Source organism: Saccostrea cucullata, unplaced genomic scaffold, assembly GCF_032062105.1.
Source record: "Saccostrea cucullata isolate Sc308-1 unplaced genomic scaffold, CSIRO_AGI_Scuc_v1 ctg2409, whole genome shotgun sequence".
Taxonomy (NCBI): Eukaryota; Metazoa; Mollusca; class Bivalvia; order Ostreida; family Ostreidae; genus Saccostrea; species Saccostrea cuccullata.
In genome coordinates this window covers 1-14,205 of record NW_026936435.1, presented here as the reverse complement: position 1 = coordinate 14,205, position 14,205 = coordinate 1, and the positions used below count along the sequence as shown (strand labels likewise).

The window sequence follows — 14,205 nt, the reverse complement described above, 5'->3', positions numbered from 1 at the left end:
ATTCCAGTTCTTTGCAGTTTCCTTTCATTTTCTTTGCATAGGTTGCACATACTAATATGAAATTTGGTTTACCGGTACATATTTATCAGATGACTATCTTGGTCAACTTCTGTTTTGGGTACATGTACAATTGCGCCATTTTTGACAGAGCTATGGCCTTTTGGACTTGGAAAAATTCCAATTTGGGGGGAGGGGGCCATAAGTGTTTTACAAAACATATCTTGTTAATACATATATTCCTTGTGACAAGACCATCTTTGGAATACCATTACATTTACCTTTTGAGCTTGACATTGGAGTTTGACCTACTTTTGAAATCTTTAACCTTAGTTATAACATTTTATCAGTTGGTGCTATGGTACTTTTTATGACAAGGCCTTTCCTGGGTTCCTTTAATTTTACCTTGACCTTGGAGTAACCTACTTTTAAAAGGCCTTAACCTTAGCCATAACTTCTGAATAGCTATTAAAAAACATGTGTATAGGTGCTTGGACTCTTACCAGAGTATGTGTAGTCTTTTCTTTGAGTAAATATATTTTTCATCTCTTTACCATGGACTTTGGCTTGCATTTGAGAAATTTTAACCTTCCCAAAAACTGTCATATGAGGGCATCAGTGTTTTACAAACACATCTTGTTTTTTTTTTTCTACTTCCACTTGGGAAAAATCCATCAACTTTCATAGAACTATTGCACAATGAAGCATCTTAAAATCTCCTTAATTTTTGTTTTCCTGTGACAAAATGCAGATGCTTGAAAAAACAAAACATATCAACATTTTTCAATTTAATTTCTTTACTTTGATCTCTTAACATGAACATCATTTCAACACACTGTCAGTGAATAACACAAATGATGGCAGTATGAAACAGCTGATAATGGAATAAACACAGATTCATTCACAAGTCCATATTAGTCATCTAGTCTTTTTATAGTATAATGACTTTCCTCTCAATGCAGACAGAGGTTTATATATTGATCACTCTACTAAGTTTTTGTACTCTGTTTAGTAAAACGTCTCCTTGTTTAATAGTGGCCTGAAAAAAAAAATTATTAAAGAATTATTCTGGCCCATTTAGCCTCTTTAAAACGATTTGTAAATTTTGAAATGCTAATGTTCTTTTAATGTAATCCTCCTGATGCAAATTTTTGAATTTTAATGTATTCAGTTTACTACATTTATTTCTCTGAAGAATGATTAAAACAAAAAGCCAGCATCTTTATGTTAATCAAGAGAATTTGAAGTTTAAACTTGAATAAAACACCCAACAGTCTTGTTAAACGCAGTGTGTTCCATAAGAACCGGCTACCGGCCAAATTGACCGCTTTGAAATAAGAATTTGTTGTTAGGTCCACAGAGATTTGTTCATAAACATCAGTCCCAGGCCCCCTAGCCTGTTACAACTTACCTCTAACCATTTACTTTGAAATAAAGGGAAAACACTGAAAGGTGTAACTCACCTGGTATTGCCAGTTTTTACTGTCTGGTCGATTTGTTTCTACAATGCCTTTCACTTTATCTATTTTACAATGGAGTCGTCCAGCTGCAATAAATCTGGCCAGCTCCCTATTATAAAAAAATTATCTTGTATAACAAGGATCTTTTAATTAAGATCAGTGTATTATAGATATCATATGGCAGCAGTCCCTGATCTTATTTGTCACACTCTTTAAATTGAGATTGAACTTAAATTAATGTTTATTAACTTCTTGCTTTGATAAATTCTTAACGATAACAGAGGATATTGTGAGTGTACTTTTCATTTGGTAGGAAGGAAAAAGATTCCATCAAAATAGTGCATAGTTAAGACACATGCATACTGCATGCAATGTACATTTATGTGGATTTCTGTTATTCTATACAGAAAGTATTGACGCATACTGCCATACATTTTATGTAGTTAGCCATTATATTTGAACCAGTAATTTTCTTCCTGTACTTTTTGAAATAAATCTTACTGGTCAATGAACTCTGTGGTGACCCCGAAAGCGTTGGCCATGTAGTCCAGAGTGAGGCTGCGGTAGGACTCCAGGAGCTGGGTGTAAGTGATGATCCTCATCTCCCGGGTGTAGTATCGGTAGTGGGGGGACAGGAAGCGGTCAAACTTCAGCAGGTCCTCCACCTGAGCTGGAATTACAGCACAGAAATGTTATCATCTACTTTATTATTGCCATAAGCATATGTAAATTAGTGCAGTTAGTATTGATATGTGTAAGTTTCACCATATATGGAAGAACAGTGAATAATCCTGCTATTTATCGGACACTTATCTAGATATCAAAAGAAGTCCTATAGTAAGATGTTTGCTATTTATCTGACACATACCTAGATATCTGAAGAAGTCTTACATTATCTGACACATACCTAGATATCTGAAGAAGTCTTACATTATCTGACACATACCTAGATATCTGAAGAAGTCTTACATTATCTGATACATACCTAGATATCTGAAGAAGTCTTACATTATCTGATACATACCTAGATATCTGAAGAAGTCTTACATTATCTGATACATACCTAGATATCTGAGGAAGTCTTACATAATCTGACACATACCTAGATATCTGAAGAAGTCTTACATTACCTGACACATACCTAGATATCTGAAGGAATCTTACATTATCTGACACATACCTAGATATCTGAAGAAGTCTTACATTATCTGACACATACCTAGATATCTGAAGAAGTCTTACATTATCTGACACATACCTAGATATCTGAAGAAGTCTTACATTATCTGATACATACCTAGATATCTGAAGAAGTCTTACATTATCTGACACATACCTAGATATCTGAAGAAGTCTTACATTATCTGACACATACCTAGATATCTGAAGAAGTCTTACATTATCTGACACATACCTAGATATCTGAAGAAGTCTTACATAATCTGACACATACCTAGATATCTGAAGAAGTCTTACATAATCTGACACATACCTAGATATCTGAAGAAGTCTTACATTATCTGACACATACCTAGATATCTGAAGAAGTCTTACATTATCTGACACATACCTAGATATTTGAAGAAGTCTGATACTTATCTGACAAATACCTATAAGCTAGATATCTGATAAAGCCTGATATTTATTTGACACAAACCTAGATATCTGATGAAGCCTGATATTTATCTGACACAAACCTAGATATCTGATGAGGCCTGATATTTATCTGACACATACCTAGATATCTGATGAAGTCTGATATTTATCTGACACATAACTAGATATCTTATGAAGCCTGATATTTATCTGACACATACTTAGATATCTACTGAAGTCATATGATGACATACTTAAGGTAGATATCCAAAGAAGCCTCATATCTATCTGAATACATACCTAGAAATCTGAAGAAGTCTGAGTAATGGCAGTCATAGAGAGAAAACAGGAAAGATCGGATCTTTGGTAGACTGTGTAGGACTTCTAGAATTTCTGACCCCTTCACAACCTGTCAAAATATTACACAGTCAATTTACCAGTATTCAAGTATAATTACATTTATATAATTTATACATATTTACATTTAATTGTAAAAGCATAGATTAGAAATTGTCTCAAGAAATTTTAAATGACTTCTGTTAAATTGAATAGTGTTTTCACAGTTCTTGATGTATGAAAGCACTATTTCATGCTAAGGATGCATTAACCACTGCTAAATAGGTGACAATCCTTTTTCCAAAGATAAAGTTTTCAAAATATCTGTATTGGTGTCGGGGATACACTGTTTTATACAAGTGTACACTTTTAACTACGCTTTACTGTCTGGCAATATTGCAGCAAAATTTTAAATCATTTCCCTATATTAAACCCAAACCTACCTTCTCCCTGAGCTCTGGTCTCTCTAGTGCTATCATACTACACAGTACAGTGTAGGTGACAAAGGACTGGTAATCCATCAGTTCATATGAGGTGAAGGTCGCCACTGTATCCAGAAACAGGGTCGCTGCCTGCTTAAAGTCTCGGATTGACATACAGTAGATTCCGCGGTAGACTTTCAGGCGGTTCCTGCGATCCCAGTCACCACCCTCATCAATTAGACTGCAAAGACACAGGAATATTTTGTATCAACAAAATGTTTCCTACGTACAGGATGTTTTCATACTTAAAAATCACTCATGTTGTGTGTGTGTGTGTGGGGGTGGGTGGGTTAATTTTTGGTTCATTGTAGGAACAGACCAAAGAATTAATGTTCACCACAAACTGTTTCAAATCCAGAAAATGTATCATGTTTCTAAATATAAACCCAACAAACCAGTATTTGTACTGAAAAAATCCATTTCCCCCCATGAAAATAATTGATTTTAGTAAATATGCACTAATGTGTATTATTTGAATACTTTTGCATATTCTTAAAAGTTAACTGAATATTACAGCGAATTACGAAATAGTGGTAAAGTTTTCAATAGCTTGCTGGATAGCTCAAAAGGGTATTTAGTTTGGTCTAACAAGTATCACATTAGGTCTGAATCTAGGTCACAAGGTTACTCAGGTGTATCATTAGATTTTACAGGTAAATGTGAGTTGATTTCAATGGTTTATGAAGCCACATGTATGTGCCAAAGTGTTCTGCTGTAAATAAATACATATTTTTCTTAAATTGCAAATAATTTTTTGCAGAATTAATGAATGACACAACCCCCCCCCCCTCCAATTGTTTAATATAGACAGAAAGTTAGCTCCCCATTCCAATTTTCTCCCATCTTATGGACTATGAATAAACATTCACATAAATAAAATATTATAAATAATAACATTAATAACACAAATACATTTTTTGTGATATGTATTTAATTAATTTATGAACCTCTACACTCATTTCTATTACTCTCTGAAAAATCTGTTTGAATTGATTAAGAGTTTGTCTTACAAAAGAAGTTATGACTTAAAGTCTGGGTATTAATTTTATTCTTTACAGTGATTAAATTCTAATTTTATTCTTTTATATTTTATAAAATTAGACATAAGTGAGGTAATTATATAAAAGCAAAATCTCACAAATTAAGAATAATTCAGCGATGAGAGACTGAGTTAAGAACTTTTACTTTATAAATATATATTTATTTTAATTTTAATAAATCTAACAGGATTTAAAAATCTGACCAGATTATCACGGTTGATGAGATTTTGAAGTACAACAAATAGTGTTCTAAAGTTTTGGAAATACAAATGTATTTGAATGCTGGATTTGAGCAATGTTAAGCAGTTTAATCTAAAGCATGGGTGCTGGTGCTATTGTTTACTAACAATAATGAAACTGATACCTTTTATATTTGTAATATGAAATTACCTGAAAGTGATGAAAATAAATTACAATGGGTTTTTCTTTTGGAAGTGACAAGAGTTTGAAGCAATTAGAAAGAATAGTATACAGAAGCCTAGATTTATGCACTACTGAAACAGCTAGAATACAAATTTAGTGAAAAAATATTTGCAATTTAAGAAAAATATTGTATTTATTTACAGCAGAACACTTTGGCACATACAAGTGGCTTCATAAAACATTGAAATCAACTCACATTTACCTGTAAAAACTAATGATACACCTGAGTAACCTTGTGACCTAGATTCAGACCTAATGTGATACTTGTTAGACCAAATTAAATACCCTATTGAGCTATCCAGCAAGCTATTGAAAACTTTACCACTATTTCGTAATTCGCTGTAACAACATGAAAATACATACATGTACTATCAATTTGAAAATACTGTAATCTTTTATCACCACAAATGCAATTCCATTCAAATTTTTGACAAAAATTAAGTATTTCTAAGATAGGGAGTTGCTGATTTCATTCATTTCAATTGTGAATGTCTTTTGAGGAGACATGTTCCTGCCAGTACCTCTGAGCTTTTTCGAGGTTCCGCGTAATGAGGTCATGGTCCATATAAAACAGGCCCATCCTGATGAGGTGAAACACTAGATCAAGTCTGTAACCAAGGGTAACAGTCTTTTCCTGTGTCTTCCGAAACTGTGTTAATGAGGCCTCCTACAAAATCCAATACCAACTTTTAATTTATAATACATTATGGGTTAAAACAGCATAGTCTTCAAAATTTCTTGAAAGTTGACAGACACATATTTCACTTGCAGAAAACTATTGATCCTGAAAACATTTAGGGAAAGAAGTTGTTAGATAAAAATTTATTATAAATCAAAGCAAGTTTCATTACATTGCTTGAAAACATGTCCACTCTTCAACCAGCACGTCAGTTTTGCTTTAGCACCCCCCCTTTCTGAGTTATATACTTCACTATAATTATATAATTATATAAATCATTATTGTTTTCCTTTACAATGAAGTAATTTGATGTGTATACTTACTATAATGTACATTGAACTATGAAAATAATTACCTATTTAAAAAACATTTCCTACAAAGTACAATGTATCGATATTTACCTTGTCTCCAATTTTACATAAATATTCTGCCTTCTTCAGCATGAATTCTCGAACTTCCGTTTCTCCCAGATTTTTCTCGGCGTCCTCTATGGACGCATCTATTTTCTTGAGTTCTGCTTCATTTGCTACCTTCATTTTCTTCAGGAGGCTCTCATCGCACTTCCATTTCAAATCTTTACACAACTGCTCATAAAATGGAGCCATATCTGTCAATGAAAAGATGTACAGTTAACAAGATTAATGACACAAACTACATGGGCTATAGTTCGCAACATCTTGACAGAACCGAGGCCATTACGAAAACTGGAAATCTCGCCATCTACAACCAGAGTTTATCTGTGACTGAACTTAATGCCAAAATAAAAATTTATCAATAGAACAAACCCTCTAGTACTCATCAATATTGATGAAAAAAAATATCACTCCAAATTTCATTATAGGACTTGTAGGATTTTAAAAATGCACAAAATGATGACAAATCTCAACATTCTGATATAATGTTTTTTTCATCGGATTGTATAGTTTATAAATGAACCATAGAAAGATATTGGTAAGTACTCAAAGTTTAACAAAACATGTATTTATAACCTGCAAGTTTGACATTTCAATTTGCAAGTATCTAAAATCAATCAGAGAACGCCTCCGGTTGGAGGCGTCGAATTCCCATTTTTTCGTAATCACACCGGTTCTGACGTTTTCCTGGCATGTAAAATATCAAAATCGTAATAGAAGCCTGGAAAATGTCAGATATTTTGGAATACCCTGGTACATGGACTACAGTAGATAGAATGCTCTATCGTTAAAATGATAAATGTCCTAAGGACCTGGTTTAACGATAGAATTTGTTCTGTGTATTCCTAATGTAGCATTGAAAAGACAAACAAGCGATAACTCGTACTCAGTGCATTTACTACGAACAATCCAGAGAGTTCCGAATGTAAATTTGAAGTGAGAAAAACTGCTGAGAAAATGAGTTGAATTTTCGGCTATTGGTGGATTATTTTTTGGGATAAAAGGCATATATACAATCTCAAAAAGGTTTGTTACAATTTAATTTGGAAGTTATTTTCAGTGCATTTTTTTGGTATTCTTTAAAATCGTTTCAGAGCGATTCTGCAATTATTTGCTATATTGCGAGTATATGGAAGGTATTCTAACTGTGGTGAGGACTTGACCGGAGACACAGTTAGATTATTCTAACTAGGACTAGAGAACTGTATATGCTTAACATTCCTTCTATCATTGAATATTTAGGGAAAATTTAAACCCCTAAAATCAATAAAATTATTTGAAATTTATATATTCGTGATATATTTAACCCTGAACAAAAGAAATACTAAGCAGTAAACAATGACACATGAGTTTTGAACGATGTGAGTGGTCGATTTTTCAGGAAACTTACTATTCGCTTCAACTGCAGCCAAAAGTTTTTTCTTGATTTCAACATCATTTTTGTATTTGTCTGTTTCTAAAAGAAATTTCCACTGGGCATGCTCAAAATTAGGGTTTTTCTCTAAACCTTCTTCTTCTAAATTTTCTATCGGCATTTTTGTTACAGGAAGTAGTACCGTTCTGTATTTTAAGAATCTCGATCCCGATTGATAATCCCAAACGGTCATCAAGTGAAACATTTTTTTAAGGATATCCGATCCTCAGCTAGGAAGGATAAATCCAAAAATTAATATCTTATTTGAAATCCATCAAATTGAAGCTTGAACATGAATTTTTTTTTTCATGCAACAATTTTCATTTTATTCAACTTTATAAGATTCAAGTTTTTTGGAAGTCTCAGAAAAGGTCTTATATAAAAGTTGATATTTGTACCCTATAAAAGAAAAAAAATAGTACAGTTTTAGATCCAGCCTTAGATACTAATGCTTATTAGCATGATATGAAATAAGAAGTGATTTGTGGTGTCTTGCAATGATAGCAAAAGACTTTTACACTATGTATTATAGAATACATGTCGGAAATTAATAGAAGTACCAAATAAGTATAAAAATTATTACAATTTCTCTGAATGTATTGATAAATAAACTGAATTTTTTAATTAAAAAGTACCGGAGTATTAATATTTCTACGACTTCGCACTTTGGTTTTAGTGGAAAAATTTACATGTTCATACAGCATATCTTGCTTTTATAAAATATGTATTTCCATTCAGTATGTATCAGAGGCATTTTTTCTCAAAATATTGATAGCCCTGAAAAGGGCTTTTTGTATTTGATTGAAGACAATGAGGGTGTTAGGGATCTATGCCTTGGTGGTTTTCTTTGGAGTCTTTGACTTCTTGGCGTGGTTTTCTTGGGCGCCTTGGGTTTGGTAGGCTTTTTAGCTGCTTTGACTTTCTTGGAAGACTTAGTATATATAGCTGCCTTCTTCTTGGGAGACTTGGCCTTCTTGGGTGCTGCAGGTTTCTTCACAGCCTTTTTCTTTTCTGCTGACTTTTTCTCTCCGACTGCTTTCTGTGGTTTAGTCGTCTTCTTGGGCTTGGCGGCCTTAGATTTGGTGACTTTTCGGCCTTTGGTTTCTTTTCCGTCTTGAGTTTTTCTCCAAGCTTGAAGGAACCGCTGGTGGGTGCAAGATGTTTCGGGACCACGATGTTTCGGGACCTGACTAATCCCGAAACATCCATAATTCCCACTGGCAACTGTACCCTTGGCCTGTTTGAGAATTCCCTTCTTCACTTCATTATTGAGTGTCATCTTCAGATGTGTGTTGAAGGTAGTGGCATCATTGCTAATTTTTTTAAATAGATTTTATAGCTTGTCTCGAAAAATCTCGCTTTTCATTGAAATTTAAAAGAAAATACGCTAGTGCATATATTTATTTGAGGGTCATAACTGAACGTACGATACCAAATCCTTCATGTTGCATTTTTACGAGTATATATTAAAAAGTTTCTAGATCATTGGGTTTTCATGCCCTTAGAGGGACAACATATGATTTCTCTTCTATTTTTTTTAATTAAATGACGCCTATAGTTATAACAGTCGGGCGGATCCAGACCGTAACACACCACTTTTGGCATTACAGTTAAGGAATATCTCAGTATATTTCAATTTCTAATTGTTTTCTCTACGATAAACACTACAAAAGTGAATCTTTTTAATTTCATGGTGATTCCTGTGGTATGTATATTTCTCTGTTAAAATTCTATTGAACATGATTGTTCAAGATCAAATGTCAACCTGCATGTATATATTTAACTGGAGTATAAATACACTTAGGAAAAAATAGATGTTTTGATTAACTGTTTGTAATTAGATAGGATATATCTTTTAACAAACAAAATAAATAATGAATTATCTTCAGATCAAAAGCATTTCACTAGCACAACGCTGTCCACTTTCACGGAGGCCTCGCGAGACCGAGAACTCCACTTCCGTAAACATGGTAAACAAGGTAGAGTCTATAACTTAACCAGTCAGGCAGTTCGGAAAAACAAATTCCGGTATGGTTTTTCAGTTATTACAATGGTTCTAATATCGAGCCCGATGTGTCATTGCAAAATTAAGCGGGTAACAAAAAGATGGCGGAAAAGCGAAAGGCCTCCTGAGCCTACAATATTGATTGTAAGTACAAAGTATGATGAATGGATTAATTTTTAGATGTATTCTATTGCCTATGAAGTTTTGAATTTCACTGTCATAAATACATTTCTCTGAAATACGGTGGAGTTGCCCACAGGCAACCAAGCCTACTTACTGTGTGATACTTGTTGCATAGTGGTCCAGTACAAGACTGGAGAAATCGGTAAAGGATAAGCGGTAGAATTTTAGGATGAATGGGTTAATCAGGTTGGGTACAGATCCTTGTACTAGGAAGTATTACTAAAGAACGGGATTATTCCTCTTTTCAGTAAGAAAAAACATCACTGTATACGGAAATTTTCCTCATATTTTTAAAATAATGCCCCAAATCCGTTTCTTGAATAAAAATTGCATGAAAAATACAATGTGATGTGTTTAAACTTTCTTTAACCAACCTCGCTGACAAAAAAATTTGGTTCTTTAGTGCTGCATACAGGAGTAAGATGAGATTTAATCATACGGTATCATGAGTATTCTGCAAACGGATGTGAATATTTCCCTTATATGGTTGTATGTTCGTTCTCCCTAAAATTTGTTTGCCCTTGACACCTTTCGCCCTAATCCTCATTCGCCCAGAGCCTGATCGCCCTAAAACTTGTTCGCACAGGGTCCGTTCGCCTTATTTATATTGCAGAAAGTTGAATAAGGAACCAGTGGACTTTTTAAATAAATTATATGTACATTGGTACATAAAATGAGGCTGTACATATAACTTGATTTTATGAAATCCAGAAGGTATTGAAGCAAATTTCAGTTAGAATCTACTATTATATGGAGATAGAATAATGGAATGAGGAAGAAGTGCTACATAAATTGCACACGGGAGACAACAAAAAAAAAATACAGTAGCAACATTTGAAAGAAAACACCAAGTCGTAAAATATTGAATATAAAATAAATAATAAATGTTAATATATACTATATACTGTAAATACATTAGGGCGAACGAGATATATGGTGAACGAGATATAGGGTGAGCAAGAATAATGGTGAACGGACCCTGCACGAACAAACTCAAGCGAACAGGTAGATTAGGGGAACGAACATGATACCCCCTTATACAAGTTATTATTTGTTCAAATACCGAAAATTTCCTAGCTTGGTTTCGTGGAGGTGACATCTTTTGAACATGCTTAGGAATTTAAACTCACGTGCAGCAGTAATCCACGACTTTTACTTTAATTTTCCATGTTGATAAATGAATCTTGTAATGGCATTCATGCTAAAACCCTCTTTACAAGACTCTGTTTTAAAATTTAATATTTTAAACAATTATTTTCATGTGTAAAAGAAGCAGTGGTATAAAAAATAATTTTTACGATGTCTTTGAAAGAAATGATATAAAATTAAATTAGAACGAATAATTTGATGAACGAGTTAGCAAGTGGTAAACGTATTCAATCTCACAATTTTAACACAGATAAGCTTCCGTAAGAAATTTATATTGTAGAAATATTTAATAACTGTTTTTCAGCATTTTGCAGCAGTAAATATTGTAGTTTTTAGTATACATACACTTAATAGACTATAAATATTTAGAGGATTTGAAAATATTCTTGCACTTAATCTGTTAATCAAATCAAACATAAGAATAGAGGGTAAACAAGTGAAAATACCCGTATATGGTAAGGTTTTTTTTTATAACTGAAAAGAGGAATAATCCCATTTTATAGTAATAGGTTCTCTGAAATATTGTGGAGTTGTCCACAGGCACCTTAAGCGTACATATTGAGTGATACTTGTTGCATAGAGGTTCATCACAAGACGGGAGAATTCATTAAAGGATAAGCAGTAGAATATTGATTGTAAGTACAATGGGTTAATTTTTAGATGTATTCTATATATTATGAAGTTTTTAATTTCACTGTCATCAATACAGGTTCTCTGAAATCTGGTGGAGCTGGCCACAGGTACCTCAAGCATACAAACATGTATTGTGTGATACTTGTTGTATAGAGGTTCGAATCGGCACAAAGCGGAAGACGTAACTAAATGAGAAGCAGTAGAATATTGATTGTAAGCACAAAGTAAGATGAATGGGTTAATTTTTAGATATATTCAATATATTATGAAGTTTTTAATTTCACTGTCATCAATACAGGTTCTCTGAAATCTGGTGGAGCTGGCCACAGGTACCTCAAGCATACATACATGTATTGTGTGATACTTGTCGTATAGAGGTTCGAATCGGCACAAAGCGGAAGACGTAACTAAATGAGAAGCAGTAGAATATTGATTGTAAGCACAAAGTAAGATGAATGGGTTAATTTTTAGATATATTCAATATATTATGAAGTTTTTAATTTCACTGTCATCAATACAGGTTCTCTGAAATCTGGTGGAGCTGGCCACAGGTACCTCAAGCTTACATACATGTATTGTGTGATACTTGTCGTATAGAGGTTCGAATCGGCACAAAGCGGAAGACGTAACTAAATGAGAAGCAGTAGAATATTGATTGTAAGCACAAAGTAAGATGAATGGGTTAATTTTTAGATATATTCAATATATTATGAAGTTTTTAATTTCACTGTCATCAATACAGGTTCTCTGAAATCTGGTGGAGCTGGCCACAGGTACCTCAAGCTTACATACATGTATTGTGTGATACTTGTCGTATAGAGGTTCGAATCGGCACAAAGCGGAAGACGTAACTAAATGAGAAGCAGTAGAATATTGATTGTAAGCACAAAGTAAGATGAATGGGTTAATTTTTAGATATATTCAATATATTATGAAGTTTTTAATTTCACTGTCATCAATACAGGTTCTCTGAAATCTGGTGGAGCTGGCCACAGGTACCTCAAGCTTACATACATGTATTGTGTGATACTTGTCGTATAGAGGTTCGAATCGGCACAAAGCGGAAGACGTAACTAAATGAGAAGCAGTAGAATATTGATTGTAAGCACAAAGTAAGATGAATGGGTTAATTTTTAGATATATTCAATATATTATGAAGTTTTTAATTTCACTGTCATCAATACAGGTTCTCTGAAATCTGGTGGAGCTGGCCACAGGTACCTCAAGCTTACATACATGTATTGTGTGATACTTGTCGTATAGAGGTTCGAATCGGCACAAAGCGGAAGACGTAACTAAATGAGAAGCAGTAGAATATTGATTGTAAGCACAAAGTAAGATGAATGGGTTAATTTTTAGATATATTCAATATATTATGAAGTTTTTAATTTCACTGTCATCAATACAGGTTCTCTGAAATCTGGTGGAGCTGGCCACAGGTACCTCAAGCATACATACATGTATTGTGTGATACTTGTCGTATAGAGGTTCGAATCGGCACAAAGCGGAAGACGTAACTAAATGAGAAGCAGTAGAATATTGATTGTAAGCACAAAGTAAGATGAATGGGTTAATTTTTAGATATATTCAATATATTATGAAGTTTTTAATTTCACTGTCATCAATACAGGTTCTCTGAAATCTGGTGGAGCTGGCCACAGGTACCTCAAGCATACATACATGTATTGTGTGATACTTGTCGTATAGAGGTTCGAATCGGCACAAAGCGGAAGACGTAACTAAATGAGAAGCAGTAGAATATTGATTGTAAGCACAAAGTAAGATGAATGGGTTAATTTTTAGATATATTCAATATATTATGAAGTTTTTAATTTCACTGTCATCAATACAGGTTCTCTGAAATCTGGTGGAGCTGGCCACAGGTACCTCAAGCTTACATACATGTATTGTGTGATACTTGTCGTATAGAGGTTCGAATCGGCACAAAGCGGAAGACGTAACTAAATGAGAAGCAGTAGAATATTGATTGTAAGCACAAAGTAAGATGAATGGGTTAATTTTTAGATATATTACCAGTAATTAAACTACAGGGCCTCTAGGTTCAGGGAAGGAGATCTAACCGATTACTAATGACCATGAAATAGGAGGTGGAGCTTAACTCTTGCCATTTTGCCAGAAAATCTTTCTGATTCAGAATTGAACCTATTTTACTTAATTAAAAGCTTCTAAGTACAGAAAAGAACCTCCTATTCTTGTTAATATGCATGGGAAATATGGCTAAGTGACAGGTATCCAAAGCTGAATCTCCAAGCTGTCATATATTCCTAGCTTTGGCAAATTTTGTTGTGGTTTTTGCCCTCTACATGCTCTACTGTAAAGTAAGATCAGACAGTATGTGGTATTATTTCAAAGGATTCAGCTCCCTTATTTATTG

General features: G+C 33.7%; 1 protein-coding gene, 1 long non-coding RNA gene and 1 pseudogene across 9 annotated transcripts; 1 reads left to right on the top strand and 2 right to left on the bottom strand.

Annotated features, from left to right (window-relative positions):
- Positions 1-792: 792 nt before the first annotated feature.
- Positions 793-7,997, bottom strand: LOC134245583 (26S proteasome non-ATPase regulatory subunit 6-like). Its single transcript, XM_062727857.1, has 8 exons — positions 7,817-7,997; positions 6,415-6,620; positions 5,856-6,001; positions 3,833-4,052; positions 3,354-3,462; positions 1,959-2,127; positions 1,461-1,566; positions 793-1,036 (listed from the first exon to the last, which is right to left on the bottom strand). Exons 1-8 carry the CDS (start codon positions 7,959-7,961, stop codon positions 968-970), a joined length of 1,170 nt encoding a protein of 389 aa, XP_062583841.1. The 5' UTR covers positions 7,962-7,997; the 3' UTR covers positions 793-967.
- Positions 7,998-8,667: 670 nt separating this feature from the next.
- LOC134245581 (histone H1.5-like) lies at positions 8,668-9,284 on the bottom strand (annotated as a pseudogene).
- Positions 9,285-9,925: 641 nt separating this feature from the next.
- On the top strand, positions 9,926-13,819 carry LOC134245587 (uncharacterized). 8 transcript variants are annotated; one of them, XR_009987460.1, is made up of 3 exons: positions 9,926-9,989; positions 11,887-12,023; positions 12,109-13,819. It is a non-coding gene; the product is annotated as an uncharacterized LOC134245587 (long non-coding RNA). The 8 variants fall into 8 exon arrangements; XR_009987461.1 differs by having other exon boundaries at positions 11,887-12,245; positions 12,331-13,819; XR_009987465.1 differs by having other exon boundaries at positions 11,887-12,467; positions 12,553-13,819.
- The last annotated feature ends 386 nt before the right edge of the window (positions 13,820-14,205 follow it).

Coding starts and splice junctions, on each gene's coding strand:
- LOC134245583 (XM_062727857.1), bottom strand. CDS start 7,961: ATGCCGATAGAAAATTTAGAAGAAGAAGGTTTAGAGAAAAACCCTAAT. Junction 6,621..7,816: donor GGCTGCAGTTGAAGCGAATA/GTAAGTTTCCTG, acceptor TTTCATTGACAG/ATATGGCTCCATTTTATGAG. Junction 1,037..1,460: donor GTAAAAACTGGCAATACCAG/GTGAGTTACACC, acceptor TTTTTTTTTCAG/GCCACTATTAAACAAGGAGA.